Here is a 14,948-nt window from a genome sequence, read left to right as displayed (position 1 = left end):
CTAAAGTATATGGAATGACAATTCGGTAAAGGTGTAAGAACGCATTTATTCATCAAACAATATCAATGTTTAAGCGCTTGAAATATGCATCGGATCGCATGCTATTCACGAATGCTGCACCTGAAAGAGTTCACGTGACACATCCTGCCACTAGTGGTCGCTGCACTCATCACAATGGTTAAAGAAAATCGATTTAAAAAGAAAGAAACCTAATCTCATGTCTAATAATGGAAATTCATTGTGGGCGTGGGTTGTATTCATACTCTTTGGTTTTTTCGGTAAAGTCACGTAGGTAAAAAATAAAATAAATGAAAACAACTAAATTTAATCACCACGTTTCGGGCACAACACAAGCGTCCTTCTTCAGGTGTGGACAACGTAACGAAAGCACAACCGCTTAAGTGTGTCTAAGAGCTGGCTGTGACGAGGAATTATATAGTTGCGGGGGGTGAAGGGAGGGGAGGGGCCATGGTGAGTGTGTGGGCAGGCTGTGGACTGGGAGGCAACGATGTGAGGAACGGGGTGGGCGCTTGGTGACAACGTATGGAGTTCAAACTGAAGCTTTGTGATGCAGGGGACGGAAGTACATAAGAAAGCTAAGATTAAGCAGCCTTTTGTTATGCTGCCGGGGGGTTAAATTAGAAATGCGCAAGCTGAAAAACAACGTGTGGTAATGGTGATGGTAGTGTGTGAAGCTGGGGGTAACAGACTGGGTATATGGATATGATTATGAAAATAAATCTAAACTGGCTGTCTAGCTCTACTGCTTGGAGCAGTGGTTCTCAAACAGCCGCTCCTGAAGTGCAGACGTAGGTCCTCCTAGTTCTGACGTGATTCAAGGAGCGAGATGAGTTTTTTGTCGGTTAAAAAAAACGTGATTTATTTGCAATATTTTACACGGTACACAAATATACAATTTAGTCACATTTCTGAAACAATTCCAACTTGGTTGTTCTATTTTTTTTTAAGAATACAAGGAAACACAGTATAAAAACGTAAAAGCAAATTCTATTATTTTTGCGGTGAACGTACCATGTAAAACGTTAAATTCTAATACGTTACGTGTACGTTTTTTTCTCTCATAAATATTAGGGTTCATATAATATACACATGGGAAGAACAAAAAAAAACACAAAGTCAGCAGTTTTAGAGATCGATTGACATCATCGACATTTAAGCGTGGCTCGTAAAAGCCACACAACAAACCTTCCCTCTCCACAGAAAGACCACATTAAATAACACCTTTTGTGGTTGTGAAACATTGTCCCATTCGCCTACACTTCTTTTTAAACGCTGGGCACAGCTGGTAGCAGAATGGCTCTCGTTTTTATGGTTTTCAGGTGTGGCTTTATGCGCATAAAAATGTTACTTGATTGACTTAGAAACACAGGCTGAGAAAAAAAGTCAAAATAAGAATAGGCTTCATAACCTTCCTCTGCCAATAAAACAGGTGTTACGATGTTCAAACACCAAACAGGCACCTATTGCAAGGACGTCAAGTCTGCAATAACCGCACAAACTTGTGGCAAAACATATAAACAAACGTGCTCTCATAAAGACGAGGCATATATTATTACAGCATGTTTGTTTGCATGTTTTGCCAAAAAATGTGTGTGGTTAATGCAGACTGTATGCATTGCAATCGGTACATATTTGGTGTTTGAACATCTCAAGTTTCATTGCCAGAAAGGCTAAAGCGTATTCTTGTTTTTTTTATTTTGATACTGGTCCTATTGAGAAAGGAGTTGACAGTTCAATATGTTTCAGTTCTGAAAACGTCTTTGCCCTTAAGAATACACACACGACCGTGTTGTATTAACCAGGGCGGACGTGGATCGCGAACTGTGAATCTCTACAGTTGGCAAATGCGCCACCGCTTGCCATGTCAACTGCCCCAATGGAACAGTACTTTCCCATGGCAGATAATTCGCCAGTCACAAATCACGCAACACAAGTGACTTTTCCCAGATCCTGACCCCATCTGTGACTCCCCCTTGCAGCAGCAGCAGCAGCTGTACACAGAGACCAGTGTTGTGAATCACACATTCTAAACGATGATTCTCAAGAGACTTTTCGACATCTTAGGGATTTTTTTAAACATACGATATCGAGGTGGCCAGGTGACTCTGAGGTCCACAGCGCAGAGCATACATTGCTGAGCTCCTGGCTTCCAAATGTGGGCTTCAGCTGTCAGTGATTGAACTGGGTTCTCAAGGGGAGTGAGTGGATGGTCTCGGCAAGGTCACCCAATGAATGAACAAAAACCACTTCACATTGGGATTTTTGCTGCTTTGGGCAACATTTTCGGCTCTGAGAATGAAGAACAACAAAAATAAGTTTGAGAGTTATGTCACAAACATCACCGTACAGCAGGGAGCATGGGTAAATGCAGCGCCCATTTACTGTGGATAAAAGAGGTCACTTGAAGGGATCTCAAAAGTAGTTACGTGATAACTCATCTAATTTTATATTGAATGAGCGCCTCAAGTCAAGGGGCTTGACAAAGCTTACAAAACGGAAACAGAATAGAATGTTTTCGACGGTCTCGGCGTGTAGGGATCGAGGAATGAGTGACTGTGGCAGAGGGTGCTTGGGGATTACGAAAGGGTAGGGGGGGAAGGACGGGAAGGAGCGGAGGGGCGATGGGAGCAAAGAAAATGTCGCTCGTTATCCAACTCGGTGAGCGTTCAAGACACGTCCCATGACACAACAACACTGATGCCACAATTAGAAATGGTGGGGAAAAAAATTAAGAAACTTGTTTTTTTAAGCCTACAGTAGACTTCACGCCCATCCCAACCCAACTTACCGTTTGTACGCTGGCGATACGTGTTGATAATGTTGAAAGATCCCTTGAAGATATTCGTTGGTTTAACCACTCATTAGCCCGAATGGAAACATCTACTGGGGAAAAGTTTGGGGTGTCAGGTTTTACAAACGATTGGGGGTTTCACCTGCAAGAGAGTTGTGCAAAGCCTCAAAACGAAAAACTGATTCGGCGTGTGTCAAAATCCTCAAATCGTCCAAAACCCATTTTGGATCGCTTCGTCAGTGCGACTTCAGAGCACTATTTTATCATGCAGTGGATCATGCTTTCCAGCCACCCAGTCTCTAAACTGGTCGTTCACAATTGGTACTGGGGCCGATTTACTAACTACGGTAAGAATGATCGGCGATCACCAAGAGGCAATTTAGCTGTACACACGTATACTCCTTTATCACCTGAATTGTTACGCATCACACCTGCACTCCGGGATTAATATCGCCAGCAGACCTATTCGACTGCCTCAATTATGATCCGGAACGAAACGGACACAGCATCGTCCTATTCTCTGTTCGGGGCCATTTAATTTTATATTACACACACGTATTTCAGTTTACTCTCGCTCGGGAAACCACTAGTGCTGACAAAGCGTTGCCAAGTTGTTTAACAAGAAGCGGGGACAGACACAAGTGGGGTGATCAGTCCATGTTATAATTTCTATGAACGACTATTGAGAGCCAGGTGTTGAATTTTCACTGGCTGGGGTGGTGCTCTAAGTTAAAAGCCGCGAGTTGAATTCCTGGTTGGAGTTAAGACTTGGTCTATTAACCCTCAAGTGTTGATAAAAAACGAGTACCTCTTTAGTGGGCCATCAACTGTGGTCAGATGAGTGTTCGGCCAACCCCTGCCATGGGAATGTGGAATTTACACCAGCAGAGAAAAGCACCATCACATTGCTCGTTGACCACTTGAACTCGGCTTGGTGACAAAAACTGAACGCAGAAAATGTTTAAATGTTCCCGACGCGGGTGCGTTCCTTCGCGACATTTCAATAACTGCTCATCAAACGCGCGTCTCGCCACGGCCGACGACACTCCCTTCGGGGGAAAACGTCCATTCGCAGCAAGGAGGGAATGTTCGTAAATCAGCCCTCACGCCACATTGATGAGACATCGTCATAATAATCATTGCTGTTTGCTTGTAAACGACGCTTGCAATACGAGGACACGACACTCACAAGAGTGTCCCTCTTATAAGGTAGTCCAGGATGAATGACTGTACTCCACCGCTCACTCGGTTTGTCTTCACCCTGTAAGTAGTGGTAGCTCCCCAAACGCTTCCGCACTAAAAGCTGCCACGGATCGATGTACTTTCATTTCAGTTCGTTGCTTTTTTATATTTTATACGTCGGCATTCGCTTCCGGTTAATCTTCCCGGACCATTTGCCGTAATTTCCATTCCCGTTAACAGCGGTCATTTGCCGGGGTTCTACAGCCGGGAGGGCAGACAGCAAAGTGCTGGGGTGAATTATCTCGCGCAAAATGCACTCCCAACAACCCTTATTTTGATTCCCTCCCAGCAACGCTTCTTAAATAGTGTCCCATTTTATAGTCCATTAGTTGCGATTTAGTAATTATGCCACCCTCATAATCAACTAATTGCAATTCGCATTTATATCATTAAAAGCACCTGACCTGGCGCCTGCATAAAATCAGGTGGTGGCCGTGGCGGTGGGGAGGGGTGGAGTGGAGGGGGGTGGACACTACGTCGTCGAAGACGTGTTAGAGCGGAGAACGGAGGGATGGTGGCGACACCATCCCCATTAGGCTCGCTTCGCTCCGTCGCTCTCTGCTCGTAGCTTCGATGAACAAGACGGCGATGGGCGGTCCCCGCTGGCGCCAGTCGGATGGGCGAGCGAGAGGGTGGCAACGCTCTCTCTCTCCACCAGTCACGACGACTTCACCATCTCACTGACGTACCAGTCGGGCAGGAACGCGAGCTCCGAGTCGGGGTGAACGCTGTACGTGACGTCGCGGCCAGGCTCCCAGGAGAACAGGTACACCGTCCTGCAAGCCAGCAATCCATCGTCAGGTGGCAGCCGTAAACAATCTACTGCTGGATGAAGGCCTTCCCAAGCCACAGCCATTCCTAAGTCTAGCCAGGAAACAATAACCATATCTTCTTGGTTCTTTCGGTAAAGTCACGTAGAATGGAAATAATAAAATAATAAAAATAAAACATAATAAAATAATTCTCACGACGTTTCGGCCACAACGCAAGCGACTATTTAAGCTGGGATGGAGGGGCGAAGAGCGTCTTGACAAATAATTTGCATATCAAGAGGAATTTAGCATATTTATGGCAAATGCAGATATGCGATTAGTACTACTTGTGAAATGCGTAGGAGGTTTGGCGAGGGGTTTAAAGTCTCCGTGACTTTACCGAAAGAACCAAGATGAATCCCTGCAGTCACGAAAGCTTTAAATCGAAATTTAACAGACATATCTTAGACCTGCACACGAGCCGAATTCATAGTCCCATCTCGACGACAAATTTAACTATGTTTATCGCTCCATCTCCATGATGGACAATCTCGGGCATGTTATCCCCTCTGCTGGCTGTCGAGTGGCCATCAAGCCAGTAATTATTATTATTCTATATTGGCAGGGAACGGTTGTGCTGACCTGTGATCCAGCACTCTGGAGGGGAGGGTTGATGGATAACACAAACGTGAAATCTCAAACCTGCCGAGTTGTACGGCAGTTCAGATATGGTAGGTAGACCTTCCAAGTGTTATCCCCTTGTACGCATGGATTTGTTTTCTGATGGTGTTTAAGTGTCATCCCACATGCAAATGTACTTGATAAGTAGCCAAACATCCCAATATAGGTCTCCTTTAAAACAAATCTTCATTGAGACTTTGCCGGACAAATGGCGTGATAATTAATTTTGTGAAACTCAAATCAGGGATGTATTAAAACAGGTAATTAAAAAAAAATTAAGATCAGCCTTTTAAAGATGTCATGTGTATAATCAGATCCAGGTTATAAACTGGCAAGCCCTGTAAATGTGTCATGAAAATATGCATAAGCTAAATAAAACAAAATTAGGGTAACCTTGGCCTCAATTTTGTGGTCCTAATAGAGCCACAGCAGAGGGCACGAGCAAAAATATCCATTGTTGTACTGTCCTATGCACAAATATCTATGGCTCCCCACCTGTACTAATTCGCACTGGCCAGCATGGAGAATATGCTCAAATAACCCCCACACTCACTTTGGGTCATCCTTTGTCACAACCTTCTTCATGAAGGTCAGAAACGCCTCCACAAAATTGAGACAAACCGAGCCATTCCACGCCTCCTGGTCATCCTACAACACAAAAATTGGTGAACGCACGAGTAAAGAACACACATTAGAAGGTGCCAATGCCAACGCATTTGCGCACACACAGCGCCCCCCCCCCCGCAAGCAAGCTTCTGTGAAAGGCTCATTAATCACTGGCCCCACAGCCTGGCCCTTCATTAGCGCCCTTCATTAGCGCCCTTCATTAGCAGCAACACGATCTCTGCAATGAACCAGGGCAGGAGAAACATTCAAGTTTACTTCTGGCGTCCTCCAAAACTTGCTCTGCTCTTAACACGGAAGCGCGGTTCCCAACAACGGGCCAATGTCGCCTTCCACTCGTCTCTCAAGTGATCACCGGGTTTAATGTTCACATGAGCAAGGTGATGGTTTAACGTTTTGCTTTTTTGAGCACGAGACACGTCTCACCGCGACCATCTTGGGGATGTGCAGGGTCTCGAAGGTCTGGAGTCTCCGCACCACGCCCTCGTCATCACGGAAGCCGGCCACTATTTTTGGCACTCCCACCAGGAACGACTGGGCCCACCACTTGATCAGCTTAAACCTAGACGCACCCAAATTGACAAATTTATTGAAACAAAAACAAAAAAAGGCCAAAATGCACTTCTTTGGTAATTTCTCTCACTGTCGTTGAGGAAGATATCGGAAAAGTTTAGCCAAATTTTGGATGAAAAGGAACACTGGCACCAGCATGTGCATGGGGTCCTTGTGTTCCCTTAATAAAAATACACTTTTACAAATACAATTTAGATTGATACCAATGTCTAAATGCGACCTGCATCTCCAGGTGCTGTAAACTATATGGTGAGTGGAATGGTTTTTAAATTTACACCATGCTGGCGTTTGAGCTTCCCATAATTTCCTTCCAACAGATTGCGACCATCTGTTAAGAGTGTATAAATATCTCGCCACCGGTGCCATAGTGGCGAGATGTTAACTACCTTGTCGAGTATACAGGAGGTTGTGGGTTAGATCCCAACCCTGACGCCTGTATATTTGGAGTTTGCATGTTCTCCGTGGTCGCGTGTATGTTTCTCCGTGTCCTCCGGTTTTTCCTTCCACATTTAGAAACATGCGTTTAAGAGTATTTGGCTGCTATACATTTCCACGTGATAAGCCACATCATTGGGCTATCATTTGTGGCCAGGTCACTTCTGTAAAAGAACTATATAGCTCAGTGGGCCTTACCTGCTAAAATAAAAAGTTAGTATTTATAAAAATCCTACAACGATCATTCAGCAAAGACAGTGCTCATAAACGGTATAGTAGCGCACACTAACGGGCTCATACGCAACTTGGTATTTTTATTGCATCACATGACGAAATGCATACGCAACTGTGAGACGTCGGACGTGCCAAGTCTACACAGGCCAATCGTAAAGTGACCCCCCCGTGTAAACACCGCGCTGACGGCTCGCACGACGACAGTCCCTTGGTAATCCCACGAGAGCCAGAGGGGGCTCCTTACACGCAACGTTGCTAGGATGTAAATCAAGCGAGCACACAGCAGCCACGTCAGGTGGCCCCACGGGCGGAAACACTTGCACACGTCAGCAGAGAAACCCGTTGGCCCAAACAGGGAGTCTGGGGGGAGCCGATGTGACTTTGAAATCAGAAACAAAGCCAATAGTGGCAATTCCACATTCACGTTGTTGAGAGCAGTCTATCCATAGCAGTGCCTTGTGAGGATCATTGGCAGCTAAACGTTGCACTGTAGCCCTTCCCCCTCATTGCCACTGGGCGAGCTGCTCCTGAGGTGGGGGGTCCAAAATAATACTTTGGGCAATATTGACAAAGTTTTCCGGATTAAAAAAATGGGTGTAGATGGTACCTTGAGTCAGTGGTGGAAATTCCACATTGCCATGACAACACCAGCATCCTCAGAGGATAATTACAACAGAGTTGTCAGACTGGTACTCATTTTAAGGGCCCTGGAAAGATGATGGGCTGAGTGGATCATTGACGGATTTCTCCAAGATAGATAAATATTATGATTCTGACCTGGATTTGAACTTGCAAACTTGTGATTGTGAGCCAATGACTCAAACATAAAGCACCACCCGGCCAGCTTTCAAAAGTCCTTTACAATAACACATCCTGTAAAATGCTGGCATGGCCAAGGCGATGTTATAATAGTTCAATATGAATTTTTTTGCAGGTTATGTATCTGTCAAATTTCCTTTCATTTATTGTTTGGGATGAGATTGCAGCTCAGTTTCTTCCGAGTGGGCCACGGAATCGCTTTGCTCCCGACAAGAAAACCCAAAACGCCGATACCGACCTGTGCAGATTGCGCCTTTGGTTGGGGGTGTACAACTCGCGGCTGGTCTTCAGCTCCACATAGTTGGAGGAATGCTGCTGCTGCTGAGGCCTCTGCCCTGAGGCCCGACGGGCTGGAGTTGCCGGCTCGGCATCGCGGTGCTTGTCCACCTCGGCATTGTGGCAGGAGAGACAGTCGACCTCCCCGGCGAAGACAAGGGAGTGGCTCTTCAGCCGGGTCCGAACCACCGTGCAGAACGCCTCATTAGTGTTGACAATGCCGCCGGGGTCCGGAATCCCTCCGGGGGTTTCTGAAGACGCAAACGTGCAGGGGTAATCAACGCCTCATTACAGGAAGACACGATTGGGGTGGCGGGATGGCTGGGTGGTTCGAAGGTTATAACACCGAATCACTGCCTCCCGAGATCCTGGGTTCAAATCCCATGTTTTAAGCTGCCCATGCCATGCTTTAAAATCCCACGTTTTAATCTGTGGTGTAAGGTGGCTTTCATCCCGCAGCGGACTGACAAAGGGTTGCAAACGAGTAAACTATTATCAACAAGAGTGGTACCGGCGCTCACCTGCACAGAGGTACTGCTCGAACTTGTAGCCCCAGTAGGTCATCTCGCGCTGGCGCGCGTCCCGCGTCCCCCGCTGCCGCCGTGCCTCCTCCGTCTCCATCTCGCTCATGTAGCGCGTGCCGGCCAGCAGTGTGACGGCCATGAGCCAGCCCTCGTGTCGCTCGTACGGCGTGCAGGCCACCTTCGTCAGGTGGCCCCTCCACGTCACCACGTCCGTGTGCAAGCTTTCGTTAGCGAGCGTCGAGACAACGATAAAAACGTACGGGATTACAAAACAACGGAGTGGAACTCTGACGCAGTGCTTTTCCACACTCTGCCATAAACCCAGCATCCCGAGATTGATTACTGGCCATGACTAAAATCAGTATGAGTGATATCTGAACCAGTGCTGGTCACCACCTACACCAGCCTGCACTCTCTAGCGTAATTAATTATGAAATGATTAGGGGAGGCCTTCATCCAGCATTGGACGGGCAAAGAGGCTGTCCATTACTATTACCCCACAGGTACGTAATGATTCACAAATATGCATATTATCTCCACTGCTTTGACACACACAAAGCGATTTAATGAACTGTCACGATTTTGGGTGATAAATGCATTCACAAAGCGAATCTATACAGCCCATCTGGCGAAGCACTGGAGTGGTTAGAAGTTGGGTGTATGGTTGGGTAACTAAAATAGCAAAAGCAAGAAGAGAATGACGGGGACAAGAGGTCACACTGACAAGAGAAGATCCAAGAGAGCCAACTTTGACGATTTGGACGCGTGTCTAGAATGGATGGAGAGATACCACACGTGGCGTTATGCACACAGGCACACGGAACAAGAAACGAAGGAAGTGCACGGGTGCGCTGGATTAAGACACGGCAAAACAATATCTCAAACAAAAGGGGAGACAAGAAAGCAGTGAAGCTGGTGAAATGCAGGGACGGGTGGAAACCTCTCATGCAGCCCCATCTTCTGTAAAAGAAGACAACACCATATTCATAAATTCGTCACAGGTGGGGTTCATGTGTAATTGGCTAGTTGGCTTTACCATCATACTACCTTGCCCCTCTTCCACTATTGTAACCTATGACCTTTTCCGTTTTTGCCATCTTTCATTTTTGGTGCTCACTGCCGTCACAGGCCCAGCTTAAGTTTCAGGTAGATACACCTCCGAGACAGCTGTTTACAACCATTATTTTGCGTGTTGTCTTGGTGATATGTGGGTCATTAAAGCACATATTCCAGCCAGCATTAGTTTAAAAGTTCACCTGTTAGGTAAAATGCTGAAGGGAAAACATTGATCAAATGTTTCAGTGGTAAGAACACACTGTTCCACAAATCCCAGAGGTTGATGGACCAAAACTGAACATTTTTTCAGTTGGTGAACGTTATTAATCGTTTATTACAAACAGTGTAATAATTCCCCATGGATGGGATTCAATTCAAGAACCGGTTCAATCTATTTCACCTCGTTTTTTACCGTCTCTTTTTCACAGTCCCGTCTCGTATGTACAATTGTGTTCGCGTAACTGCGTAACCATCATAGTCCTACACACGTGGTTACATGGCCGCTCTGTAAACCTGTCAGAATGCATACTAATACACACTGATGCATCAAATACACCGCGGACCAATGCTTCTGAAGTCACCTTCTCTGTTCCTCGGTATTGTCAGGTAGAGGGGCTCTGCCGAATGCCTATCAAGAGTTGTCAACTTAGCGATTGTCACGACTTTTTGGGGTTTCAAAAGCTACAAAATACGAATTATGACAAAAAGGCAATACTGCACTTCATGAAGCTGGATCTGGGCTAAATTACAATTGGAATTGTGTCACTGGTGACGAATAAATTAAGATAACAACATACCTGTCAACTCCTTATGAGTACCCTACTTTATTACAGACCAATTCATACCTTATTGGTCACCTCGTGCCCTTATAAATTTCAACGTTCATCCTACAATGTCTCATCCACAAGGCAGAAACACAAATAGACAATATTTTTTGCTGCACGTATTGAAACGGCTGCACGCCGTATGGACCCGAAAACTCAATTTCCCCGTACACGAATAGGGGGTAAAAAGTCTGGGTTGACATCCGTGTAACAATACGACGCCTGCTGTAATTGTAACTGCTGTACGATTGAACCCGGGTCTGGTGTAAAGGATCAATCGCAATTGTTGACGACTTCCGAACGCCTACTTTTAGTCGCGTCTTGTCGAAACTCCGTTTGGCGACAGTTTCCCCCACGACGTTGACTCGCAATTGATGGCAATGCTGCCGTTGTCATTGGAGGGGGGAGGGTCGAGAGGTCAAATAATGACGGCTAAGTTGTCCCCCACCTCCCTCGTCTCTCTCTATCTCTCTCTATCTCACCTGGAGATGGCAGCGCTGTCCCGTAAGGTCTCCCCGGCGAGGGCGAACTTGTACCGGTTCGGCAGGATCCATCGCAGGACGTGGTCCAGCTTCTCCTTGATGTCGTCGTCTCGCTGAACGTAGCGCTCGGGGTATCCGTCCCGCAGGTCAAATTCCACACGTGTGGCACCACCACCACTGCCTCCACCACCACCACCAGAAGTAGCGGCAACGCCAAATCCTCCTGCTCGAGCACCACCTCCACGATTGTCACCGGCGCCAGCAGTGAGGCCGTGTCCTCCGCATTCTCCATCACCTGCTCCGTCGCCACTGCCACGTTCCCCACAGCCTCCACCACTGCCACCGTGGCCGCCGTCAGCTCCAGCACGGCCGGCGTCCCTCTGCCCAGAGGCCGCCCCACGAACTCCATCGCGAACCCGGCCACGGCCACCACCACCTCCTCCTTCACCGTCGTCGTCCCCTTTTGGTGGAGCGTAGTAACGCAGCTGCCTGGCGTCGGCGTGGAAGCGCCGCTCGGCGTCCAGGGAGAAGCATCCGACCTCGACGGGCTGGCGGTAGAAGGGGAAACCACCACCGTGATCGTGTGGCCGGGTGGACAGAGACAATGGGATGTCACCGACTCGACCTCCGTGTCCACCATGCGCGCCGCCGCCGCCTCCTCCACCGGCTTCGGTCGCCCGCGGTGTCCTCTTGGCCCCGGGAGGCCCCGCGTCGCCGTCGACTTTTCGTTTGTGAGAATCGTCGAGACGCGGACGAGAGTCGTCGGGGCGAGGGATGATGTCGCTGTCGCCGCCGCCGCCGCTGCTGCCACCGCCGCCGCCCTCTTTCCACATCCTCCGCGGCGGCCGCTTGTCGCCTCGGCGGCCGAGTCAGGCGGCGCCGTTCCCGGCGGGCAGTCCAGGCAAGACCGTAGGCTTGGGCCTAGCGAACATCGGCGTCGGGCCTCCGGGCGTCTTTGTGGGAAATTAATTTATTTTTAAGGGGGGGGGGCGCTGAGGGGGTTTGCGAAACAATTTAAAAATTTTAGTTTTAGCGCCAGCGGTGTTTTTTTTCCCTGTTAGTAACAAAAAATGTAGAATTTCGTAAAGCCTCGCCTGGAGTTTGTTGATTGTCACGGTTGTAGGGCTTTTTTTTCGCGCGCGTTTAAATCGGGGGCGGCGGGGGGGGGGGCTACGCGGGGGGGGGGGGGCTACGCGGGGGGGGGGGGGCTACGCGGGGGGGGGGGCTACGCGGGGGGGGGGCTACGCGGGGGGGGGGGGGCGATTTTGTCGTCGCGTGACCGCGCGGGGGGAGCGCTTCGACGACCGCGGCCACAAAATGGACTCGAGGCGGCCACGTGCTGCGAGCTGCCAGCAGGGGTCACTGTCGGAGTACGAATTGTTTTGATTTGTTGTTGTTTATTCACTTTTCCGTTACTCTGCGTTGTTTAAAATCGATTTATCCGTCCTGCCCGTAACCCCCATACCGTCCCCCCCTTCCTGTTCTGATGAGTTCCAGTGTGGCTGATAACGTCGATGCAACTGATTTGAAGCTTTCGTGACTGCAGGGATTGATATTCTTGGTTCTTTCGGTAAAGTCACGTAGAAGGGAAATAATAAAATAATAACAATATAAAACATTATCACGATGTTTCGACTGCAACACAAGCAATCATAGACTCAACATGATTGCTTGTGTTGCAGTCGAAACGTCGTGAGAATTTATTTGCACTGTCTCTTTTGTGCTGTCTTGTTTTTTGACCTTTGACCTTTGAGTCTGTTTCATTTGGTCCATTTGTAGCATTCGTTGTCCATCAGAATACCTCGTCTACACTGCCTAGTGTGCTACTGCTTGTCTACTGGTAAGCATAACGAACGTTGGACAAACGTTGGTTGACTATGGACCAACGTAGGCCCAACTTCAACTAATGTTGGCTCAACGTTGCATGTTTACTGGGATGAAATGATCATCCCCGAAAATAACAATAACCTTCATTTCTGGTGAGTTATATTATAATTCAGAATATATTTTTGTGCGAGGCCACTTAATGATCCGGTCAAATGTTGTGTTGCAAGACCCTCTACCCACCAGGATGAACCAAATAAATGAGACTGTCACTTGTACAAGGGTTTAACGCGCAACATATGCTTGTTTCAGTCGCCCGGGAAGTTGCCGATGAATTTTCACAATCGACATACTTGAAATTTACGTCAAGCACCTTAAGTATGAATTTCGAGTTTCTTTATTTTATATTCCGATAAATTTGTGTATGACCAGATTGTCATCCTCTGGAGAATACGGGTAATGTAATTGTTGTAGCTTTATCGATAATCGCTGGCAAAAAAAATCCCATAAAGAATTACACTGTCTTTTGTGAAATATAAGATTTGCAATAAAGCATGCTGCAAATGTACTTTCAGAATAAATATGAGCAAAACACACAGGTCACGTACAACAAGTTCAGTGAACGATGATCACATATATAACACATTCCTGCGGAGGGAGCTGGTAGGAACATTGGGTTGCTCGGTCAATGGCCAGGGTCAACGGCGGCGTGGTGTATTCCGCAAATATGGCCCACTGTGAGGGCGGGCACAAGCCGGCGTGAGTAGGTTAAACGTTGAGTTTTATAAGGGCACCACGGGGTGACCAGCCCCTCCCCACCCAGCCCCTCCCACCCAGCCCCTCCCACCCCTCCCCACCCTCCCCTCTCCACCCAGCCCCACCCATCCCATTTTTGGATGCACGACGGACGGGCACAATAATCCCCTGTGGGCTGGTGGAACAAGGTGGTTCCTACCAGTATAATAATCCGTGGGAGGGGACGCAAGTGGAAAACACAGCAGAGCATGAGCACCGAGGGTCACCTACTTAAAATCTTCACTCAGTATTTTCGTGGTTACACACCGCACACACATGTCAGCAAGACAACGAAATGAGAGTTCTGATGCAGTCGCTGCGTTGACACATTTTTATTTATTTTGTATGCGAGATTCGATTGGTCATACGTACGAGTATCATAAACGAATGATGTGGTGTTGGATGCTGCGTTGGCAAGTGGTGCACAAGCACAATTAATCAATAAAAAACTGAACACACCCGTCAACAGCACTGCCTTAAAATAAAAAAATCCTGTATAATCGGTGACGTATCAGGCAATGGCCCGTCTTTATCGCATTTGAAGAATGGTCATTGCAATGAAAAGGGCCGTTGCCTGAAACTTCATATATTTTAAGGCGGTGTTGTATTTTTTCATATGAGTGATGTGGTGGCACGGTCATGAAAGAGCTGGTTAGCTCTACTGATGATGGTACTTTTACGATGAACATTTGAAAAATATTCCGGAAATAAATTACGGAAGGAATTATCATTATACAGCTTGGATTAATGTGAAGACATCACCAGTGAATGCATATACAACTTACTTTAATACCTATTCATAAAATCATTAAGTGTTCTATCCGTAGATATGCCTGAGGCAATCCAAGCCCGACTATGTATATATTTGTAAGCACTATAATCAAAATACAACAAATCTAAATGTCTCCCTGCTCAATTGAGCACCTGGCAGGGTGATTGTCCTGAGCAAGTGGTGATAATTCCACATCCTCAACAGCAAGGGTCAATCACTCAAA

The 14,948-nt window shown here is 47.3% G+C and overlaps 1 protein-coding gene across 5 annotated transcripts; it reads right to left on the bottom strand.

The window, feature by feature from the left end:
- Positions 1–864: 864 nt before the first annotated feature.
- Positions 865–12,480, bottom strand: DXO (decapping exoribonuclease). Of its 5 annotated transcripts, XR_009755586.1 has the most exons (8): positions 11,335–12,480; positions 8,970–9,193; positions 8,411–8,699; positions 6,538–6,673; positions 6,041–6,135; positions 4,744–4,830; positions 2,810–2,901; positions 865–2,310 (listed from the first exon to the last, which is right to left on the bottom strand). XR_009755586.1 is itself a non-coding variant. In XM_061558490.1 (7 exons), coding segments are annotated over exons 1-7 (1,665 nt in total). In that variant the 5' UTR covers positions 12,168–12,480; the 3' UTR covers positions 865–2,900. The 5 variants fall into 5 exon arrangements, 3 of the variants coding, with proteins under 3 accessions (XP_061414474.1, XP_061414487.1, XP_061414460.1); XR_009755585.1 differs by having other exon boundaries at positions 2,810–4,830; XM_061558490.1 differs by having other exon boundaries at positions 865–2,901.
- Between the last annotated feature and the right edge of the window lie 2,468 nt (positions 12,481–14,948).

The sequence above is a fragment of the Lethenteron reissneri genome, chromosome 3, assembly GCF_015708825.2.
Source record: "Lethenteron reissneri isolate LAM-NWPU_2019-01 chromosome 3, ASM1570882v1, whole genome shotgun sequence".
Classification (NCBI taxonomy): Eukaryota; Metazoa; Chordata; class Hyperoartia; order Petromyzontiformes; family Petromyzontidae; genus Lethenteron; species Lethenteron reissneri.
This window is presented reverse-complemented; position numbering and strand designations above follow the sequence as displayed.

Excerpts from the sequence above, each read along its gene's own strand:
- DXO (XM_061558476.1), bottom strand. The coding sequence starts at position 12,167 with ATGTGGAAAGAGGGCGGCGGCGGTGGCAGCAGCGGCGGCGGCGGCGAC. Across the intron at positions 8,700-8,969 it reads CGAGCAGTACCTCTGTGCAG|AAACCCCCGGAGGGATTCCG; the intron begins GTGAGCGCCGGT and ends TTGCGTCTTCAG. Across the intron at positions 6,674-8,410 it reads CAAAGGCGCAATCTGCACAG|GTTTAAGCTGATCAAGTGGT; the intron begins GTCGGTATCGGC and ends GGGTGCGTCTAG.